Here is a 15399-nt window from a genome sequence, read left to right as displayed (position 1 = left end):
TAAATAGCTGAATTGTTTCAAATACTTTAATGCTTTTGTCAACAGTTTGGGTTATTTTATTCCCTTATCATCAGAGTGGTTATATTTGTAGCCTCCAGTTAGCATCTGATATGGCTTTTAAATGGTTTACGTACCAATAATCAATGACAGCCAAGGTTCTTGAACATTTGTCCTGATTCTTGCTATATACTCATGAGAAATCATGAGCTTATATGTTGCTTAATTGGCAACTCAAGATGTTTGCAAATTTCACTGGAAGCTAAATGTTGACTTTAAATGTTATTTTAAGGTAAAGTTAGTAAATCATTGCAGTCTTAGTCTTTGCGCTGCTTTCCAAGTGGCAAGAGGAAAGCTGATTGCTAATCAGACGAGTGAGAGCTGCAAGTAATTGGATGGAGCTGAACAGCAGTGTCACCAATTAGCATTTTAGGTTTTGGAAAGGAGAGAAATAAACGCAGTTTAATTATAGGAGTTTCCATTTTTTTCCAATTCCTCCTCTAGAAATAAGAAACACATAAAAAGTAAAAGGAACCAAAAACGTTAAGGAAAGAGAGATCATATAACTTCAAAACTGCCAGTTATACAATATAATTCCAAGTCAGCTTGTTATATCTAACCTACAGTAGACTCTTTTACTTCTTCTAAATGTGGCCACAGTTCAGTAAGACTGAACCCGCTTATTATTATAATAGTCATATTATAATTAGGGAGGCTTATTATTTATTCTAGGATTTAAACAGAATTTAAACAGAAACAGAGATTACCTTTCAGGTGCAAAGTACTCTTCACCAGCTTGGGAAACATTAAGAGTACTTATGTTATAACATCTTTGATCGTTTTGAATGGATAAGTATATTTATTTAAGTATTGATTTATTTATATAGTGCAACTTCCTGTAAAGGCTCTGTGAACTCCACGCTGGCTTGGTTCAGACTTCAGGCTTTCAGTCCAAAGCCACCAGCTCCACCTGTCCTGTGAAATAGAGGAGATGGAAAACATGTAGATAATAGCGCCCCCTTTAGGAAGCACCAGCACACACGGTTCTTTGCCTGCACTGTAAACGTCAATGTTCCCAGGTCAGGGAGCGATGATGTGAGACAGAGAGCAACGATTCTGACTGACCCTTAGATTCCAAATCCTCCATGCTATCTCCATTAAGTTATGGAAATGTTTTTTTTGTTTGTTTTCCAAAAGTCTTTTTTCTGCTTTCAGATGTGGTGTTAAAATGCGTGTTTTAAAATGAACGGCACCAAGACCGCAAGTTTAGCTTAAAGTTATTCTTTGTGGTTGAAAGAAGACAATTTCATAACTACAGTAGTTCATCTTCATTGTTGCTAAAGGCATTCTTTCATCATATAGACTTAAAAAGCAAACTTTGGGACCTTTATTAAAAACAAACTGCAAACAAACAATATGTATTTATGCTTGATAACCTTTCGTTCCTTAGCTTTGTGCTTTAAAACTTGTTGGTAAAGTAAATTAATGTAACTAATAATCAGGAGTCCCAACCCTTGGCCCACGGTATCTTCTGTCCTTGCTTTGTATAAATGACTTGATCTAAACACTCAAAAACAAAACAAAAAATGCTCACATGCATATCTGGACTCACATATTGATGTTCTGTGTTTTGTTTGGTGAAAACTCTCCTCCATTTTTTTTTTACTTTTTGTTGCCCTCTATTATTTTATTGTTGTTTCTCTCTCTTAAGATCGTCTGTTACTATTATTAATAATTATATTAGACAGAAAAAATAAACAACAAAGCTTTGTTATGAAATTTTGGCAAGGGCGCCGGCGCCGCCATGTTGCAGTACTCCAAGCGATGATGTCACAGGGTTGGTCCATGCCTCAGCTAGCAGTAGAATATATTAATAAAACCAGTTATACCTCACAACCGTAAAACACTAAAGAAATTTGGTTTAATGGATGATGAAGCTGAAAGGACTCTGAAGCGTTTTAATCACATTGTTTATCCCTTTTGGGCTCCATCACTGTGTGACTCGAGTCATAGTGAGAAGAGAAGAGGCATTTTTGGAGGCAGGGTTGTGACTATCCCTGCTACCCTACAGAACACCTGTTGTGGAGATTATGGAAAGCAGCAGACCTTTGAGTTTGGCACGCTAGCGGTCCATCGGACAGGCGGCTACTGCCTGAAGCTGCACCAAGAGTTTTTTTATTTCACCGCCTGAAAGGCTTGGCTCTACTGGCGGGTCAGCAGGGGGTCAGCAGGGGGTCAACAAGTACAGTTACTGTATGTTGGCAGGTATTAAGAAATGAACTATGCCTCAAACTCAAAAACAAGCGTCCCTCACTAGAGTTTAGTTCTCAGACTTTATCCCTATTTGAGTTCCTAATAAGCACACTTTTCTTTAACTCAAACAGCAGCCATCAGGACGGACACATCTTGGCAGCACTGGGTCCCTTAGCCACAGGCTAGCCTCCTTCCATGTTTCAATGAAAGGCAGTCAGGTTATCCTCAGTTATGTCCTCTCCCTAACCAATATCTTGGACTTCATTCCTAAAATGCGTTTACGGGTCGCTCCAAGTTTTCAGATCCTTCACCAACAGCGTTGAAATCTCCAAAACTTTCACCTCTTGGCACAAAGATCTAAATGTCAGAACATTTGTAAAGCTCAACTCAGCGTGTGATCCAGGTCAGCCACAGGCAGTGAATTGATTCATCATGGTGAGCACTGGTGAACAGAAGGCACACCAGGAAGCTTTCCCTCTCCACTCCGCCTAAAACGTGGTGTCAGAAATCCAAGCGTACACCATACATATGGAGCTGTCTATCTGAAACCTGGGATGTGACATCATCGTGACATCACCGCTTGAAGATCTGCAATATGGCGGCAGCCTTGCCAAAAAATTATAAAACAAAGCTTTGTTTGTTTTCTTTTATGTTTAATTTTTTTAATAATAATATAATTGTTGATAACAGTAAGACACATAAATTAAGTTAGCTTGGTTAACAGTTTCCACTTTAAAGGTATGTATACTTAACCAGACATTTTCCTTGAAGTTTATAATTCTTGTATGCAGCTTCACATCTTAGAGTATGATAGTATATAGATTTACTTTTAAAGTTAAATAACTAGCAAAAGGATTTGTCAACTGTTGAGGTATATTATCAGTACCAATAACATTTTATTCTATTTAAAGAGAAAAATCCCTTCTAAAAGAGTCCTGTACAATAATGGCACCATACAGTTAAAAAAGAACACATAATTACCTGAAACATATTAAAACAGTATAATATTTAAAGAAGAGTTTGAATTTAGATGAGATTTTACACTCAAATAAACCAACTGCACTTATAGTATATAAGTTGGCTTTGGGTAAACAATTCTTTCATTGAAGGAAACCAGAGTTTTTTGTTGGAGCTCTGAATTTTTCCACGTATTCGGAGCAGAAAAGCTCAACGCTTTCTTCCATCTTTCTGTTCCGAAATCAGAAAAAGTTACATTCAAAGAAGTTAGAGTCAAAGATTGTAGATCCTGTTATTTTAAATGAAAAAGATGATAAACAAGGAGCCATCCGTTTAAGAACAGCCTTTAAATCAACACATAGAAAGAGCTAAGTCAGCGTTCCTGCAAATACGGAAATATTACTTTAGCAGATGGACGCAGTGATGAATTAGGGAGTTTTTTTATAAACATCAAAATTTACACACATTGAAGAAATCAAGCAAACACATTTATATACAAGAAATCAACATAATAACTGGAGGAGAGCTTGACTCCACCAATTTCTGACTAAATGAAAAAATACTCTGAGTAAAGATGTGTTTTCCTGTACAGTTTCTGCCAGGATGCTGCACTTATGATATATTCAGATATAAAAAAAAATCATGTAAGTCAATAAACTTTACATAAAATGACCAGAGAGGCTTTGAGATCACAGAGAACACATACAGCTCTACATGAACGCTCTTTAGAAGAAGATTTAGCAGGTGTTACTCTGAGATGTCTCCCCATCTACCCTTTCTGTTTTATTAAAAGATGTCTGCCCAGAATAAATGTAATGATTTCAGCTGTATTTTAATTTTAAGTATCGTGCCGTAGTGCACGGGCAGAGTGCTGTAGTTTTTATAATCAATGCTGGAACTACGCACCAGACGGCGGTCCCAACATCGAGGTTGGTCCCAACAGGAATTGAATGAAATCGTGTCTGATCCACTGATGTTAGGATTAGGGTTAACATTTACGGACAAGGATGAACTAAAGGGATTAGAGGAAGTTTAGGTGTTAAGTCTGCAGACTTTAGGTTTTAGTTTCCCGTAAAACCTTTGGTGCTATTCTTTCATGTAGTTTGACAGAACTTTATTTGGAAGAATATAAATGATAAGGGACCCCAAAAAATAGTTGAAACATCTCTAGAAAACAGCTTACAGGGATCATTTAAATACTGAGTCAAATTAACCAACTTCCAACGTGCACTTCTGGAATAGATTGGACAGAGGGGGGGGACAGAGAGATTTAAAAAAGATTTTCTACCTCCTCTTGCTTCTGTGAATAATTGAGCTCCTGCCAAATCGGACATATCTACATTTGTTGAACTCAACTTCAGAGGCAAACGATGTTTCAAAGAATCTGAATTATAAGGAATAACCTGATTGAAATGGATTTTCTATTTTTGTTTTCATTTACGAGGGATTATCTAAAGCCGTCACAAACAGCAAAAGGCTACACCTTTAAGTACTCTACTGCTCTAGTGTTTTTACTGCCTTTTCTCAATCATTTCAAATGAGAGTTCTCCAGATACTCTAAGCAAAGTTTGCAAGGCCAATAATTAATGTATGTAATAATAAAGAAAGGCTCCCTGCTGCTGTCTTTATTTAGGACTTTTAAAAGTAGAGCAGAACAGAAATATGTTCTGTGGGTCGAAGCTCAGCTGTTTCTGCAGTCGTAGTGGATCTGCTGCCTCTGCAGATAGAAAGCTGTTTCTGATCGCAGGCGTTTTGTGGCCAATGTCCAACGAATAGCTTATTGATTTTTGCTTCTCCTGTGGAGTTTAAATGTTTCATGGTCCTCTCCTTCATATTTGTGTATGTCAATCACAAGGAGCTTCTGCTACTTTTTAGTCCTTAGCTAAACTTGATCACCTTAGAGCAGAAACGTTAATTCAAGCACCGGCCCATATTTCCTAATTTCCTAATGCTCTGGGTTTTTTTTTAACTACTTTGATTGATCCTACATGTGATTGAGAAGCCTTTAATAGTTTAACTATAATGTGGTTTGGTGGAGTGTTCCAAACCCCACAGGATACTTTTTTTCTTCCATCCTCCTTTCCAATGCCTCTGTAATGGTGACAATTAGCCACTCTGCTCCACTGGTTTGATTCTAAGCTGAGGCCTTGTAGCCCATTAACGTAGAGCCGAGGTAACGCAGTGAGAGCAGCGACTAATCAGCCTGATTGGATTTAAGTCCTAGCAAATGGAGAAAAAACTCTGAATGTGAATTATTTCTTTACTTTAATGATTCCTGATATATAAAGGGGTCCATGTTAAACCTAGTAACCATCTCAGCTGCCAAATAAAGAAACATAAAGTAATATTTAATATGATCAATACTAATTTTCAGCAATCCTAAAAAGGACAATTTATTCCTTCCTAGAAGAGATGGAATTAAAACAAAAACAGAAAAGATTGAATATTGGGATCATTCTATTAGAGAGCAGTTTTTTCTTGATGTTAAACATGCATATAGTTCAGTTTTATTTTTTTAATCATTACTTATATTTGAATAAGCTAGCATTTATCGGCTATTTAGGGTAGCCAATTGCTTTAGCAATGTTCAAAGTTACAATCATGGCTTATGGCATAACAATGGCATAACAATGCAATAACTATATTTTTTTCAAGGTCATTATAAGAATCACAGTTTTTATTAGCTGCATCTGCAGAGCTGAAGGTGAATCTTTGGTTGAATTAATATATAAAACCATGAACTATTGACCGTTTTCTTCCATGCTTTGATTCTGTTCCTCATTAAGTGCCACGGGGATGGCCCCGGGTCCCCTGGTAAATGTTAGTCTGGAACAGTCACTGCGCGGTATAAAACTATAAAATACCCCTCATGGTAATTTCTCTAAGCTTTAAGAAATGTAGTCAACATTCATAAAACTGAGAATTCGTGATGTAAAACTGAAGACGGTATCATCGAACAGGCTGGAAGTTAAAAAACAATACTTATAGATCCCTGATTCCCAAAGTTGTGGTCTTCTATAGAAATTAAATTAAACAATAAAACTTATATTAAGAAAACTTTTTTGGGGGTTAAAGTTAAACAATCTTCACTGAGACACAGAGAAAACCATTTATTGCTTTTGATAGATTTTTCAAAAATATATATTTCTATTCCAGCAGTTTGTGTCCCTTCTGGAACGTTTTCATGGGTCTGAAAGTTTGGGAACCTTTGTTTAAAATCATGCTGTGATGTGCTGAAATGATTGATGTGGTGAAATGGCTGCTGGGAATATATTGTGTCAATAAAATGGATCCATTGTTTTCCCTCCATGGATGGAAATCACCTTGGGCTCCTTGAACAAACTGGTTTTCCTCCTCCAGCAGCAGCAGTCAGCATATTGTTCTTGTCACCAGAGGGGATTTCATTTCCTGGTTTCCTGGAGTCTCTGAGGTCGACAACAGAGTAAAGGAGCCCTGACTGTTGCCTATTCAGCACGCTAGCTCTGAAAATGTCACGCTCATTACGGATCTAATTCTCCTTAACAGAGTTGTCATCTCCATTCTGAGGCGTCGGCGGAAGCATGCGCGCAGACCCTGACACAGTTTCTCACAACTGGATAAAGAGGAGGATTGTTCCAGAGCTGCTGCTCTCAGCTGTTTCTTAAGCACTTCCTGTTGTTAGGACTTTGGGAGCGCTTGTTTTGAGTTTTTGTCAGAAGCTGTGGTTAAGAAAGGACCTTTGTTTGGCTTGATAACTTAGCCCTCCAGACACTGAACTTTAAAACAGTATGTGTGTGAACAGGAGAGGCTGTTCTTTGTTGGAGAGTATCATGATGCTTGTTGACCCCTCGCTGCTCCTTACTGTCCTGTAAACCCCCTAACAGCCTGTGGTCAGTGCAGTTCTGTATCGCCTCAGATTTCTAAAGAATATCTCTCTTCTTTGTCAGAGTTGCTCTCTGGAAGCCGGGGCTGGTGGGCAGTAAATTACTGTGAACATGCCGCTCTGTGACTGCAGTTTTCTTTTTTTTTTTTTTTTACTTCTGCAAAGACCACTAGAAACAAGAAATGCACAATGTTTGCAAATTTGTCACTTGCAGTGGTGGCAGAGTACGGTTATATAATCTAGAATAAAAAGCATTATGACATTTCCAAAGAAAAACAAAAATAATTTAAGCAGCAGTGCATTAGTATTCACGGTATTTAGTCTAGCATGCATTTGTGTGCGGGCAACATTTCACAGAAACAAGCTCCACAACCCTGATGTCTACATGTAGAGGACTGAGCACAGTATTTACTTGCCATTGAGCCAGTTTAAACAGATCACATAAAACATTACATCACAAATTGCACTAATTTTAGTGTTGTGTATCAGGAATCTTTTAAATCTTCCAAAATCATAGGCATAGAGGGAGGGAAGGAGAGAAAAAACACACAATATACAAAATAGATCCTAGAAATCTGCTACCACACCTGTAAGAAATGAGAAGAAAGGGGAAAAAACACACCAACCATGACAGAAGAGGGAGTATCCCATTGACATGCAGTAAATACATGTTTATAAACATCAACAGCAAGATCTATGAAAATTACATAATGTTAATCAGAGCCATATTTGTAGCTGCAGTTTGATATTAAACATCACTGTATCAGTGAACACCTGAATCCAAGCACCTTTGGTGTATATGCATTAATTATCTTGTGTATATAAGGATTATCTTAAACAGGAAGACATGCTCAATAGCAGGTGTGAGGGGCCCCAGACCCAGGCAAAAGAGCCCAGGGCTGAAACAGCGAAGACCAGAGCCTGAGTTTCTAAAGGCGCCCCAGAGTAAAGAGACAATGGGGCCGACACGGGCATGGCAGCCTTCTGAGATTGGCAGATGAGCTATTTGGTCCAACCCCAGAGAAAAGCACTAGCCTTCACTGAGATCCAGCCTCTCTCCATGAGGATGTTGTCCTTTTCACATCCTCCTAGACCCGCTGCAGCATCATTTTTGGTGAATAGGCTGTTTTTTTTGGAATGCTTAACAAAATGGAAGACCTAAAAAAAAGACATTTCTGCAAATTACAATTGCTGTCACTGTGCAGATTAGTTCCTAAAAGAGCCAAATATGTCTGTGCTCTAGCTTATTTTAGCTTATCTGGGAAAGTGGATTTGTTGTTTACTGGGCAAGCACAGCGTGGTCATGGTAGGTGCTTCCTGAAGCGGAAGACAAATCACTTTCTACCTAAAACGTTTTTTTCAAGACGGGGCAGAGCTGCTGCTTAGAGAATTTATGAGAATTAGAATAGAATAGAATTCAGCTTTATTGTTATTAAACTGTCACGAGTAGAAAGCAACAAAAAGAACTCTGTTCCTTTAACCCATCCCCTTGGGGAGCGGTGTGCGGTTAAGAGTCTTGCTCAGGGACCCAGAGTGGCAGTCTGTGGGAGTGGGGCTTAAACTGAGAACCTCTGGGACCCAAGTGCAATTCTCTAACCACAAGGCCACCAGTTTTCTAGACATTAATTAAGCAAAAACAAAAACAAAAAAAACCCAAAAAAAACACTTTTTTGCAAGATTTTGATAAAAACATTATAAAAAGTTAAAAACTCAAAGTTGATTTTTTCATTCATTTAATATGGGCCTTTTAAAAAGCAATTCCAAGTTCAATCATGTAATAGTAAGAGATTGTAACATTATCCATGTTACAGTAACGGCGTTACATAATAATATCATTACTAAATGCATTGTTTTATTGAAAAATAAATAATTACTTTTCACAAATTTCACAAAGAGCCTTTTACTTAGAGCAGGAAGCTGATGTATGCATACGTGGCAGTGATTGGCTGAGGGGCTGTAAAGGGGGCGGGGCTTGAAACCAGACTGAGAGGAGAGACGATGGCACAGAGACAGTGGCTGTCATTCTATGGACAACTGCTCTCTAAATCAAAAAAGATACATTTTTCTGTAATTTCCAGATTGTGTGCGGTAAAAAAGTTAGAAATATCTCTAAGCCAAAGAAGCTCTGCATCTGATCTCACCCTCATCAACCCTGACTGACAGCTGGCTGCCTGCATGTTGAGGCTCTGAATGGCCTTGCGTGTTTTTCTGCTTTTTTGATATATGGGAACTCAGGGCTTATACTGTCCTACTTTTTATTTTTTCTTGAAAAGTGGACCCCTGTTTTATTTTATTTCGTTGTATAATTTTTTTGAAGATTCTCAGTCATCCAGGTCATAGTGATTACAAAAATAACCCCAGACCAAATCTGAGCAGAGTGGTGTCTGCAGTTCAGTGCAGTGAGAAATGCTCTGATCTTTATTTTGGAGAAACCAAACAACCTCTCCACAAACACATGGCCCAACACTGAAGAGTGCCCTCCTCAGGACAGGACTCTGCGGTACATCTACACCCTTTGGACAAAGGACATTCTTTGGAGGGCAAAGCAGACAGGTGGTATGAGAGGGGTGTGAAGGATGGATGTTAAGAAAGAAAAACCAACCTTAAACAGGGAGGGGTGGACTCAGGTTTCAGCTCTAAAAAACCTACAATGCAGTGATAGAGTTGAGTCCTTCCTGCTGTCATCGCAACCCCAGCCCCTTTACAGGGAAACAGGAGACCTTGGCTATTGAGCCAGGCCAACAATTCCCTTTAACGCTCCCCCTTTCAGAGACATAGACAGGTCTGGGGCACTGCAGGCTAACAAAGAAGCCAAACGACCCCCATTCCAAAGGGGGGGACCCGTTCCTCTGTTCCAATTTGCACATTATCTCTAAACAAAAACAAGGCTTTGTTGGGCTGCTGGATAAAACATGGAACTAAACGCTATTTCTGACATTTTGAATTGAAAAAGCTTCCAGGATGGAAGAGAAACGTCTTTAAACCTGGAAACAAAGTCCAGTGGATTGTTTTTAGTTTTCTTTTTATGGAACATTGTATTATTTTATTTTTGTCAAACTACTTGAAATCCCTTTAGTAGCAACACCCAGAAATATAAAGTTCTATAAAAATCGAATTAGCTTTACTGTTCTTTTACTATTAAAAATAAAACATGATAATTTCTCAATAGTTAAACTGTTACACACTTGTCCAACAACATACACCAGAATGGTGTAGATTTGTATAAAACATTTTTTAAAATGAATTAAAAAAATTAATTCATTTATTAAAATTAGTCATGTTTTTTTTAAGTTCAAATAGCAAATGTTATCCCAATTCTGCGGCGTTTTAAATTATAACAAGTAATTGTAAGGTTATTTTCACTAGCACTGTAACTACCTACTTTGATTGTGCAGTAACTAAGTTACTAACTTTTTTATTTTTTGGAAATGAACTACAAATTATAACTAGTTACATTTTTTAAGCAACATTGTCAGCACCAAATGCAACAAAATATGAGCATAATAAAATGTTAAACCATTCAGGAGGTTTGAATACTTTAGCAAAGCACTGTTCATTTAGCTCTGCTGTCATGGCGACAATTGATATTAATTGGCCTTCACTAATTCCTCCATCTTTTAGAAAACTGAGGTCATGCAGTCTGTTGGGTTAGAATGTCCATCCATCCATCCATTTTCTTTACACGCTTGTCTCAATTGGGGTGCTGGTGCCTATCTCCAGCAGTCAATGCGTGAGAGGCGGGGTCCACCCTAAACAGGTCGCCAGTCCATCACAGGGCAACACAGAGACACACAGGACCAACAACCATTCATTCACACACTCACACCTAGGGAGAATTTAGAGAAGCCTATTAACCTAACAGTTATGTTTTTGGACTGTGGGAGGAAGCTGGAGTACCCGGAGAGAACCCATGCATGGTCAGGGAGAACATGCTAACTCCATGCAGAAAGACCCTGAGCCAGGAATCAAACCCAGAACCTTCTTGCTGCAAGGCAAGAAGAATGTAAAAATGTAAAAAATGTATAAACTATCAGACTTTCTAGCCCAAAAAACAAACTCTTAACAGTTAAGCCATAGTTTGCGAAACACTACATAACGTTGCAGCTCAAACGTTTCTGATTCGGTTGTAATAATCAAACAATGCATGTCTCTCTTAGGTCATTAATCTTCCTTTAAATAGAAGATTTTTTTCCTTACATTTGGTTTGCTTTTAATTTACATCTGGCATTTAAGTTTGACACAACGATTTATTAAAGAAGGACCCCTTGTTTCTTCAATTATGAACATAAGGTTGATGGATACAATATGCCATTAATAGTCTTTGAAGACAAAAGCTCCTCTAATGAAATCCTCTCTCTCTGTTGCATAATCCGTTTGAACTATGTGAAAGTTCATATATCATCTCTCACTTGATTTTGCATAATTAAAACCTTTGGAAATCACAGATATTTTTGACAAAACTAGCATTTTGTAACAATATTTAAAGCTTTTGTCTCATAAAACTCATCATGAAACATCTGGGAGCTCATCATGCCATTCATACAGCACATTTCTTCATTTAACATAAATCAGTTTGGTGAATAAATTAATCTGCTAACAGTCAGCATCACTCTCTTCTTTCCAGCTGCTTCCTGTCGTTGTTACTGGTCGCCGCTGTGGTTTGGAAAATCAAGCAGACCTGCTGGGCTTCACGGCGTAGAGAGGTAGGACACGACTCTTCCTGGGTGTTTATATATGCATCTTCTCATTGCCGTCCAACTGTGTGTGAGTGCGTTTATTGCAGCTGACATTTTGATCTATTCCTCCACCCACAATTTGTGAAGGGTGCTTTAATGTCACAGATTCCTAAAAAGGGAAAAAGAAATATCTGCTTAATGAGCGTCGCCATGACAGTAAACAAGGCCATTCCCCTTAATTAGTGCTCCTCATGAACCAATTGACTCAGACGAAGTGATGCTAAACGAAGTGGAATGGAGTGATATATCACTTAAAGCGTCAGCAGATGCTGCATCGTTTCACTTTTAGTCTTGACCCTTCCAGGCATGCAGACAAACGCACAAGCAAACGCACACAAACAGATGAAGGAACACAAACGCTGCCATCTCTTTATAAACTACAAGCATTCAGCGTATTGGTCTCTCAGAATTCATGATGCGTTTCTAAGTTTGTTTTATTAATTCTGTCTTTTTCTTTCAAGGAATCATTAAGGAATACCTATTTATGATTATTATCCTGGTTTGGGGGAGGGTAATATAATGACATAAATGCATTTTGATGAGAGGCAATGATCTGCCAAAGTATAAAGATTTTGTGTTTTAAATAAGAAAGAAAAACATTTCACTTTCTAATTTTGAGTTAACTATGTCGAATTGTCTTACTTTAGGGACCAAAATATTAATTTCATTGGTAAATATATTTACTTAGTTTTTGTCCATTAAAAACAAGAGCTCATGGTTATGGATGAAGAGCTGCTGTGAGAAACTTCTGTCATTTTGGAGGAAAAGTGTTTCTGATTTAATGTCAAGAAAAGTAGTGTCATCCTCCCTGAATGTCAATCACATTTTCCATTTAAAAAAAGAAACACAAACAATTTTAAGATGTAGTTGTTTGTTGTATTTACAATCAGCCAAGCCTACCACAGGGTTGTTTCTGGCTGTGGAGCAGCTACTGTAGGTACAACTTCAGATCACCCTGTTTTACTGCACACATTAGTTGAGCGTAGATGTCAATTGGCTCGTCCAGAGGTAAACAAAAGCAATAGGTAAAAAAACAAAATAAAAGGGAAATATGAAACCAACTTTAAATTTTTTTATTTTAATACTTTAATATCATGCAAAATGCAGCAAATGAAAGCAGCAGCATTCTTTCTTATGCTCCATGATTCATCATTATCATACTTTAAATCAGCGACTGTAGACTCAAAGGGAGAATGTTGGAGATGATTTGTTTTAGAGCAATATGGCTCCAGGATTATCCATCAGGCCCACTTAGCTTTTGGACAGACCTGCAGAGAATCCTGTTTAGAAAGAGTTGGTGTTAGCAAAGTGTTTTATGACAACCATGCAACGCTTGGTATAAAAAAAACCTGCATAAACATTGTTTCTCAATTAATTTTAATATCATTGCTTATGGTACGAAAACATCCTTTCTTCTGCTCACACTGGAGTCTGACGCAATCACACTGATTGTGATGTGAGAAACAAGCAACGAAAAGGACTTTTTTTTTATTGTAGCCAGAGTTATTGTGCTTTGTTCTGGGCCATAATCATCATCATATAAGAGTCACAAACTAAATAGAAATATGCTGTAATAAAAACTTTTCAGAAACTAATAATAATTATTATTATATTATTAATTAACTAAAATATTTACCTACCAATAACCATCAGTAAGGTTTGAGTATTTGTCTATATTTTTGCTCTTTTTTTCCTACACAGAAGGAATGAGACTCTGGTTTAATCTTTTTGAAGAAGTTGAGATGAACTAGAGTCCAAAAAGAAAAGAAAAAAAAAATAGTTTTGAAGAGTTATTGCTGAAGTTCCTTTGAAGGGAGGCAGAGAAGCCTTCTTTAGAGCAAAGTGTGAATGCTTCTCTTTTCTCTGCAGCTCCTTTCACCTTTAGTTTTACTGACTTTTGATTTACAAATCAGTCTGTTCTACTCGGCCTTTGCATTCTAGATAAAAAATTCTTACCAAAGATTGACAGTAAATGCTAACTTTAGACGTATGCATCCAGCTTTCACGTAGTGTACTTTTGTTGTTGGTCACTTTTCTTTGGAATAAACATAAGTTCCTTAACAAAAGGATTTTTCTGTGTTTTTTCTCAACTCTCTCTGCAAACAGGTGTTTAGTTTCCAGAGCAGTGAATGGTACCTGACTCAGATGTGTGTTTAGCCATCTGTGACCAGCCATCATGCTGTTTGTTTAGCCTGTTTTCCTCACTAAGAAGCGGCGTTCTGCTTGTTGGCTGGCTGCTCCACACTCAGCTACATTATTTATGAGAGCCGCTCCTCACATCACAGCAGAGCCGCAGTGCTGTTTCTACTGCACCGTCGGTTTGTTTACATCAGAGCCTCTTCTTCTTCATCTTCTCATATTCTTTGCAACTCACCCTTTTTCTGTGCCCTGTTTTGCCAATATAGCACTGGGAATAGATGTCCTGGAGCTAGATGATAGTCCAACAGATTTGCTTTCACAAGCAGACCATTATGACTGTGCCATAAGGTTCTGCTTGGTATTCATATATGAAACTTTATTAAAAATTATTTTGTGAGTAAAATAAATACAGGGAGGTGAGAAAGAAAGAGGGTATAAGAACTTAAGGGAGAGGGAAAGAGATAAAGACTGGAAAGAGCTTATGGAAATAGAAAAAAACAAAACAAAAAAGCAAAAATTTAAACACAAAGGACATACAGTAACTCCTAGTTATGCATGGGTTTGAAGGTATGGTGATTAAACAATATTATTCAGGGTGGTATATATCTATAGATGCAGCCCAGGATTTAGTATTAGTGTGTATCTGTGAACACCTGGAAGAAAACTCCTGCAGTCTCTATGCAGTGACATGCTATATAACTAAAGAATTTACAAAGTTTTTCCAGATGGAAAATCTGCTTAATAGCAGGTGTGGGTGGCCCCAGACTCGCCTTACAGGGCCCAGGGCCAATAGGGAGGAGATCCTAGCTCCAGATATCCACAGACAACTCAGAGCACTGGGAAACAAAGAGGGCAGACAAAGGGATGGCACCCAGAACCCGAACCCAGAGAGGCTAAACCCCAAAGGGGGCCAGTTCCTGAGGGGCCCTACCCTAGTGACCATTGTGCTTGGATCCCTTAAGGCCATGACAGCCAGCCCATGGGTTCCACCGGCAACCAGACACTCCTGAGACAATAAGAGAGCCCAGGCGTCCGAGGTCCAGGGAACACAACTAGGTGGCGACCTTACAGGGCCAGGAGGCCTGGCTGAAGCCAGGAAGGAGACAGGGCACATTGAAGTACCCAACCCCACACCTAGAGAACCATCAGCAGGGTCACAGGGTCCTGTCACTGGCAGGGAACATAAGAAGGAAGAGGAGAGAGGCCCTACGCACACTTGGTTCCTACAATGTTCCAGTAGGTGTGGGGGGATAAAACACTCAACCTGACAAGTAGACAAAGACAAATTCACATTCATCCAGTCACATTCGCACATCCCACCCTTACACCCACATGGACTTATACCAGCACTAAACAGAGACGCATAAAGGGGACCACACAAAACATTCTTAAAGGAATAGTACACCCAAAACATGATTAGCCTTCATTTTCTACTCACCCCCATGCTGAACAACA

At 38.4% G+C, this 15399-nt stretch overlaps 1 protein-coding gene across 2 annotated transcripts in view; it reads left to right on the top strand.

Annotated features, from left to right (window-relative positions):
• The window catches only part of LOC107090624 (attractin-like protein 1), a 400529-nt gene that overhangs the window by 236787 nt on the left and 148343 nt on the right, over positions 1–15399 (top strand). For both annotated transcript variants that reach the window (XM_015384120.1, XM_015384119.1), the window contains one exon: positions 11694–11772. In XM_015384120.1, the coding sequence (XP_015239606.1) occupies positions 11694–11772 (79 nt within the window). The remainder of the gene's footprint in view (positions 1–11693; positions 11773–15399) is intronic.

The sequence above is a fragment of the Cyprinodon variegatus genome, unplaced genomic scaffold (genome assembly GCF_000732505.1).
Source record: "Cyprinodon variegatus isolate N-32 unplaced genomic scaffold, C_variegatus-1.0 Scaffold304, whole genome shotgun sequence".
In the NCBI taxonomy this organism is placed as follows: Eukaryota; Metazoa; Chordata; class Actinopteri; order Cyprinodontiformes; family Cyprinodontidae; genus Cyprinodon; species Cyprinodon variegatus.
The sequence above is the reverse complement of the archived record's forward strand: the minus strand, read 5'-3'. Positions and strand labels throughout refer to the sequence as shown.